This window comes from Frankliniella occidentalis, unplaced genomic scaffold (assembly GCF_000697945.3).
Source record: "Frankliniella occidentalis isolate FOCC.00 unplaced genomic scaffold, Focc_3.1 Scaffold25, whole genome shotgun sequence".
NCBI lineage: Eukaryota > Metazoa > Arthropoda > Insecta > Thysanoptera > Thripidae > Frankliniella > Frankliniella occidentalis.
Window position 1 is genome coordinate 727361 of NW_026267155.1, and position 8311 is coordinate 735671.

The 8311-nt window shown below is 53.2% G+C and overlaps 1 protein-coding gene across 2 annotated transcripts in view; it reads right to left on the bottom strand.

The window, feature by feature from the left end:
• Window positions 1-8311, bottom strand: part of LOC113213728 (acetyl-CoA carboxylase) — a 44330-nt gene that overhangs the window by 31866 nt on the left and 4153 nt on the right. Inside the window, exons 1-3 of one of the 2 annotated variants that reach the window (XM_026432872.2) lie at window positions 3683-3848; window positions 2392-2528; window positions 1687-1832 (exon numbers count right to left, since the gene is read on the bottom strand). In XM_026432872.2, coding sequence (XP_026288657.1) covers window positions 1687-1832; window positions 2392-2454 — 209 coding nt within the window. In that variant the 5' untranslated portion in view covers window positions 2455-2528; window positions 3683-3848. Of the gene's footprint in view, window positions 1-1686; window positions 1833-2391; window positions 2529-3682; window positions 3849-8311 lie in introns of those variants that run through there. The other variant, XM_026432873.2, reaches the window with a different exon arrangement.

Genomic DNA, 8311 nt, shown 5'->3' on the forward strand with positions numbered 1-8311 from the left:
GCTGTCTACGACTCTGTCCGCCCGATAGAGCCGCTGTCTACGACTCTGTCCGCCCGATGGAGCTGCTGCCTACGACTCTGTCCGCCCGATAGAGCCGCTCTCTACGACTCTGTCCGCCGGTAAAGACACTGTCTTAGACTCTGTCCGCCCAGCCCGATCCGATAGAGCTGCTGTCTATGCGACTCTGTCCGCGCCAGGCGGTCGCTCTGCCCTCTGCTGTTGTTGGGACCCGCCGGGCCCACGGGCTCGCAGGCGCCGGCAGCATAGGCCTCCCATCCTACCGTGTAAGAGTTTGGACAGAGTCGCGCCGCTGCTCAATGAGCGCCCTCTGGCGGAGCTCTGGCGGAGCTCTGGCGGAGCTCTGGCGAGCTGCGACCGGAGGCTATCCCCGCCACTGCCGGTGAGATCCCCGCCCGCCGCCGCCAGGCCCGCCAGAGTACGAAGCGCGGCGGCGAACTGGCCGCCAGAGAGGAGGGCGAGGGCGCTCACAGGGCTGGAGCGGCGAGGCTCGTTCCGATGTTTAGGCGTCGGAAAATCAAAGAACAACGCCGAGACATGATAAGAGACCGGTGGAATCGCTCCGTTCCTTCTCCTTCGCGGGTAAAGTACGAAAACTAGGAAACCTGGACTCTAGGGAGAAAACTAGAAACCGCTTTGGTGCGTAAATCGAACTATATGATCGCAGCGTGCCGATAGCGCGACTTTAGATGGTGAGCTGTCCGTCTAGTGAGCACCACGCCTGGTGAGCAACACATGAGGTGAGCAACACGTGTGGTGTGTGGTGATCAACGAGAGTAGCGAGCAACACGTGTGGTGAGCAACACGTGAGATGCACATCGGCGTATGGTGAGCAACGTGCCTAGTGGGCAACGCGTGTGGTGGTGAGTAGAGGGCAGTGGGCACACCGAGGTGCAAAGGTGCGCACGCTTAAGTCACTCACCAGCCCACCCTGTCCGCTCTAGGCAGATACAAAAGACGATAACCCGGTAGCAGCACGACACAAAGTATACGAGGCAAAGAACAAAACAAAGTAGAAGATCATTAGGTCAAGCGACAATGCAAAAAACTTTTATCTGCACAGCCAATAAACATTAGCTCCGAAATCTTACAGTAAGATGGAAGTCACAAAGGGCAGGAAAGATAAAGGTGCTAAGAAGGGGGTGGAGGTTATACAAAAGTACAACACAGGGGTGTACAGTAAACGTCAGCCGGCGAGGTACCAAACGTCACGGCCCACAACGTAACGACGATAAAGGCGACAAGGCTTACGCCTTACGCCGTTAACGCTTACATAACGCGTTGGCCCACAAGCGGGGCCCGATAACCCCGAACGGTACGCCCCCTCCAGTGGGGGAGCCATGGGGTGGAACGAGAGCGAGAGAGCGAGAGAGGGAGGAAGGAGAGGGAGGAAGGAGAGGAAGGAAGGAGAGGGAGGAAGGAGAGGGAGGAAGGAGAGGGAGGAAGGAGAGGGAGGAAGGAGAGGGAGAGAGGGAGAGAGGGAGGGAGAGAGGATAGAAAGATAATTGATTCTCGATCGAACTCACTCGCGCGCACTTCGCACTTCATCGCACACAACCCATGGGACCCACAGCCTATATACACCGGCTGTCAACAAATTTTTGTCGACTTTTTTTTCCTTCGATTTCTGTTACTATTATTGAGGATAAAAGTTTGGAGGGGACTCACCTCAGTCGGCGCCGGCGCTCGATCAGCTCTGCCATGTTGCTCATCGAGTTCCTGTTGCTGGACATGCCCGAGTTGGAGGTGAAGGACGCCGACGACGGGAAGGTGTCGCCGCCCTCCCGGTGCTCGGCCTCCGTAATGTCGCCATTCTGAAACAATTCCGGTTTATGAACCTTAGTGTACAATTTCAACACAAGAGTTTATGATTGCGCGGGAGTCATTTTATTCACGGCCCTCTAGATTGAGTTCGGGGCTAGAAGCGTACCGTAACAAAAGTACCCCTCAGAAGGCAATGTCACACGGGGTTGTATTCGCAATAGTCACACAGTTATAAAGGTTTTGGAAGTTTTGTAGGATTTGCTTGAGAATAACATTATAGATTGGATTATAGGATTATAGTAAATTTTGTGTTAAAAAGGATTTAACCCCTCAACCCCTCAAACGAAGAGCCGCGAGAAGGTCAACAACCCACACCTACACCGATACGAAGTGTGTAACTGCATACTTCTAACTTCTAATTGTTATTGAACTCTGTTGTTAGGGTTGGGCATTTCCAAGTGTGTTCAACTCATTAGCTGCGCACTTTGAAAGTGTGCCACTCCCATGTCGAACTCTTCCTTAAGATTGGCCGCCTACTGTGTGACAATTGGGACGTGTTCAACAGAGGATTTCGCACACTGCTTGCAAGTGCATGACGACCGCTCTCACCTCGTCCTCCTCGCCGACGATGAAGTTGACGGGGTGCCTCTCCCCCTCGGTCTCGCCCTCCATGTTGATGGTCTCGAAGCTGCTGCCCGCGCTGCTAACGTCCTCCGTGTCGACGTCGGCCTCCTTGTGCGACGAGTCTGCAAAAACAAACACACACCGCGCGGTTAGTTTGACAGTTCAACGAGAAAAGAACACAAAGAAGTCGCGCAAAATCTGCGCATTCAGATAGACAGAGAAAAATTCACCAACAATTATGATAAAAGTTCTTAAAAGGGACGTCATAACAAGCTCCGCAGCGAGGCACTCACTCCTATCTGGCTCTGACCTATCGCCACCTGACCCCTCTCTCCCGCCCCCCGCTGCCACGCCCTCGCGATAACCAACTTGACCCTGGCGCCATTTAATTTGCCAGCGAACACATTTTAAAACTTTGTCCGAAATTCAGGATGTATATGCACGAGAAAAGCTGTGAGCGGACACTTTTATGCTCTATTCAATATTTCGAGATATTCAAGGATACAATCGCAGTCGAATCCACCCTCAGACGGATGGTTTCAGTGCGAAGATGTAAGGACGCTCTGGAAAGTGGAAAAGCTGACGAAAACGTTTTGAAAAGCGTCTTTCCCTGAGCCAACCCCTTGCGCTTGCGCTCACGGCGGCGATGCATGCAGGCTCTCATAACGCCTGGTAGGTAGGCAACATCTCGCCTTCAGCGCATGCGTGTACTGCGGGGTGGCCTACCCCGAGTCTCGCAGGCGCCAGGCTCCCCACCAGGTAATTTTCTGAAAGAATCTGAAGGAAAACGGACGTACTTTCTGGACGATTCCTATGCATACAATAGACAGTGGGCATGCCCATGCACACGTTAGACATACAGTGAGCATATAACGTATACATACAGCATGCAATGCCCATTGGTGGGTTTCCATGGCTTTCCAGAGCAATCAGTTGGAAAACATACAGATTCTTTAAAGCAAAATGTATTCCAAATGGTTCGCAAAATTAATCGTAACTCATAATAATAATAAACACAAAGATTCTTTTTTTCCTAAAGAAGAAAATATGATAAAAAATTCCAATGACGTAGAATGTCACACGATTCCCTTTTTACAGTAGACTAGGTGGTTTAAAAGTCGATCACACACATTCTCGTCACTAAAATCCACAATTTGAGATGCACTTGAAATATTCGCAAAAAGAAACTATCACGCACACACTAACACAAACGCCTGCCCGCCTTTACTGCCACTACAACGGCCTTCCGACACCCCGCCTCTGTCACTCTCTTTACCTCAAACGCGAAAGCGCTCTCGCACTGAGCTCTCTCGCTCGTCCGGCTCTCGCACTGCGCGACCGTCTCACTTGGGCCTCTGACGGCGGTGTGCGGGCGGCAGCGCGATGCTGATAGGCAGAACAGGGCGGAGCGGAGCACCGGCCGGCAGAGAGCCTCAGAGAGACCACCGCGGGCGCAGGCTCGGCGCAGGCGGTGGCCACTCACTCGTACACGCGGGTGACACACATATCAGCTGATCGCAATACCACTGCCACCGTCTCCCTCGCGCTCGTGGGCGGGGAGGGGAGATGGCAGCGAAAGAGAGCGAGAGAGCGAGAGAGAGCGATAGTAAGTGAGAGACAGATATTTCAATGAGTTTACTTTGTTCGCATTAAAAGGACTCGCCTCGAGACTCGCAATAAGTCCCGCAACAAAATGCCGCTGAGAGAGAGAGAGAGAGGAAGAAATGATGGGTAGGAGATGAGGGAGAGAAAATGAGAGAAGGGGGAAGAGAGAGAGGGGGGGCAGTATGGAGCAGCGTGCGAGAGAGGGTGCACGGTAAAAACAATGTCTCATTTTTTTTAAGGAAAAGGGAAAACTTTGAGGAACTCCCATATTTGAGGAAATCTCTTCCGATCTCGCCTCAGATTATGAGGAATCTCCTCAAAAAATGAGGAAAAATCATTTTTTTAAAGAGACTTCCTCGAAATCTGAGGGTTTTCCCTCAAATCAAGGGAGATCCTCAAAGTTTTCCCTTTCCCCTCAAAAAACGAGACATCGTTTTTACCGGTTTTTACCGTGTGTGTGCTGGGGATGGGGGTGCGATCAGAGAGAGTGGTGCGGGAGGAGATCAAAGGGACATGCGTGCTTCTCCGAAAGGAGTGCGTGTGTGACTGAGTGTGTGCGTGTGTGTGTGTGTGTGCGTGAGCGGGTCTGTGTTATGGTCGCATTGACGTCACCCACGGCGACACACTCGAGGACCTCCAAACTGCTGCGCTCGCCAATCAGAAAGGTCAGTCCGCGCGTGGCCGAGGAGGATCAGAGGACCCGACAGGACCGCCGTCGCACGCGGCCTTATTGGCTGAAGAGACTCAGGGTCTCTCTCTCCGAGTGACTAAAAGTCTCTCAAAGTCTCTCCGAGTGACTAAAAGTCTCTCAAAGTCTCTCCGAGTGACTCAAAGTCTCTCCTGTTAAGAGGTGAGCAGCTACCGAGAGCGAATGGAAACTGCGTTCGCGAAGCGATACAACCGTTAAGCACAATAATAAAGCCATGCACAGAATAAAAAAGGACCCGCTTACTCAATGTGCACCTGCATGTCAAACGGCATCTTTTGTCAGTTGCACGATGCATCCTTGGATGCATCTGTGAGCAGGAGAAGAATCATATTTTCCATTGGTTAAATTTCCATTGATCTAAGGGATTATTATTCTTCAATTAAATCGAACCATTTTCTGGGCGTGGAATGGGCTAACAATGCCCTTTGACTTTGAGAGGACTATTTACGCAGGGTTAGACTTCAAAAACTGGGGCACATAACTCATGATGGGTTACTTTCTTATAGGGTACTTGTTCACAAAGTACTTTTCTGGCACGACCTGCAGCACTCTTCGCATGTCAACTGTCGAGGTACCAATGCGGTTCCCAGAGTAGGATAGCAAATGTCCTCAGAACACGAAAGCGAATTTTCCATGGATTCCACCCACGCACATACGATACGAATCACGACCGAATATGACGACGAATAACCAACCATGGCCCCGACAGACAGACAGAAACTGCAAGCTAACGCTAGATGCACAAGATGGTCTTCAGTGCTGAGCAAAAGAAAGGCACAACAGAAAAACGCCCCCCCCCCCCTTTTCCCCCTGTCCCCATAGGATGAGACGAGATAGCCTTCACCTTGAGTCCGCATAGCGGAGCCGACACACACAACATGTGTGTGTGTGCTATTGTACTTCAATTATTCCCCCCACCCTCCACCCTCCCTCCTTCCCCCTTTCGGACCCCCGTCACCTTTCCCCGCTCCCGTCCCCCTCCCGCTCCGGGAGGGTGCGCGAAGCAAGACAAGCAGAGCAGTGGCGGCGGCTGCGGCGGCAGCTGCAGAAGCGGCAGCAGCAGCATCCATGTCGGGCCCGTCGAGGAGAAAGAAAAGATACACAGCCGTGGAGAGTTCCTCCCGCGCCCCTCCCGCGACCCGGCCACCCCACGCCGTGAGCGCCACGTGCTAAGAGATAGGGAGAGGGCAGACCCTCCTCTCTCTCCCGGTGTCGGCAGGGACTCGGGTGGTGGTTGGTACTCGTCGTCGCGTCGCCAGGTCGTTGTCGCCGGCCGGGCCGGGCCAGCTCGCGGGCCGCGCGTCGAGGACCTGCTCCTCCTCTTCCTGCTGCTCGCCAGCGGCCGCCGACCGCGACCTTGAGAAGTGTCGCTATGTCGCGCTCTCTCGCACGGGCGCCATGCACCCCAAGAGCGCGGGGGCGGCGCGGGGGCAGCGCGGGGGCGGCGCGGGGGCGGCACGGGGCGGCGTGGGGACGGCGCAGGGGGCGGCGCAGGGGCGGCACGGGGGCGGCGCAGGGGCGGCGCGGGGACGGCGTGGGGGCGGTGTGGGGGCGGCGCGGCGGTGGCACAGGAGCGCACACTCACGGCGTGGAGGCGTGTGCGGGGTCGCGGTGCGGTTCAGGGAAGGGTAGAGGAGGGGGGGAAAGCACTTGCGGGGACCCTTCAAGCCGGCACTAGGGGGGCCCCGGTGACCGATCAGGCCACTACCACGCACCCACCAGCCAGAGAGATAGCGGCTTGTGTCGTGGCGGGGCGTGGCGGGGCGGGGCAGCTGCTAAATACATCTTGTATATCAAACCAATAAGAGCGCCCAAAAGGCAAGGCCGTTTGGCTATCCTGTGTGACCGTGTCATAAGCCCTGGTCGCTGCCCAGCCAGGCCCCCGGCTCGGCTCGGCTCGGTCCGGCTCGGCCCGACTCGGCCCGCCAGATCGCCTGATGTGTCCACCACAACACGCTGCGCGCGGCTCCTGTGCCGCCCGCGGGCCGCGGTGTCCCCGCCAGGCCCATCTCCTCTGACACAAAGGCCCAGCGCAGCAGCCCCGCGGGCCCTGTCCGCTACATTAAAGCGACACCTGCATCGTACACCGAAAAAAAAAAACTAATTCAAATTCAACTCGGAAAAAATAAGGGAAATTTGTATAGTAGCGCAATGGGACATTAATATCGCGTGAGGTATATTACACACAAAGGCAAAAAAAATATAAAAATCAAAATACCAATTATTTAATAAATTAGTTCGAAAATTAAAATGGGTATCAGAGTCTCTATCATGCCCATTGGCACCACACGCCCGCACTGCGCGTGCGCACACACACACACACACAATGTGCTCGGTCGACACTAATGCCCGGTGGCAGAGCCGCCGACACACAAGCACACTCGGCCAAAACACGCGGCGGGTACCGCCACGTGCAAAACGCACGCGTACACTCCGACCCAAAAATAATAATAATTCAAATTAAAACAATAATTATTGCGTCATGAGCATAAGTTTGAATTGCGCACGCACTCGCGTTAAAAGTCACGCAGTCCAACTGTGGTCAACCACGACATTCCACAATACATCTCTATACCAACGACTGACGACTTACTTCACACGCACGACCTGAAAGTTCGCGCAGTCGTGTGCTCTGCGGTTGTCACGTGTTCATGCATTTCGCGACAGGACAACAACAACAACAACACGTCGAGATTGGCGCGCACTCCTCCAGGGTGTAGCGCGCGCGTTTTAACGCTTTTGAGGCGGCCTGTACTGACGCCGGTATGGTAATTGTATGGTAAACGATTAGACATCGTCGATTAACATGGGGCCAACAGGCTTCGGCCAACAGGCGTCACACTCAACACAAACGCCCCCACACACTCATTTGGTACCTGGTGAGGCCGCGGGCCGCGCGAAACTGCTCGAAAAAAGGGACACAAACAACGAACGTAAAATTTTATTAAGACGTGAGCGTGAGTGTAAGTGCGACATATCGTAGTCGTAGTCAATGTGCACCAACTATGGGAACGGTCCATACAAGAGTGACGTTTGGAAAGAAAAAGAGGAGAATATCAATCTCAAATGCCAAAAAGTGCCTCTATATATGACTGCACACCTTCTACAAAATTGCCGTAGTCACTGAAAAGTCCGTGGGTACTTTCAATGCCGCTTCTGTTTTAGCATTTCTTTTAAATGCCAATTGGTGTCTTTGAACGCCATTCCTAAAATGGATGCCAAAAATCGGGCATTTGAAACAGACCAAAAATTGAGCATCTTTGATCAGGGGAACACAAAAACAACAAAAATTGAATTGAAAGTGACAACAACTGGGTATTAAAAAAAAGAAATCCCATTGCTTTTGGCCAGCTTAAAGACCGCAGAGTGGTGGGGGTTAATGACCCCGCGCGATATATGTCCTGCTGCGCGTCCACGGCGACGTTCCCATAGCCAACACCAGGGCGCCAGTTCCGACACCACTGTTACTCCACACCCTACACCGCGGGCCGCTTACCCTACGTGAGTATTTGAAAATTCGATTTTTTTTCCTGAAAATTTCAAGACTTATCCAGGAAAAAATTTGAAAAATTTGAAAACTTTCCATAAAAA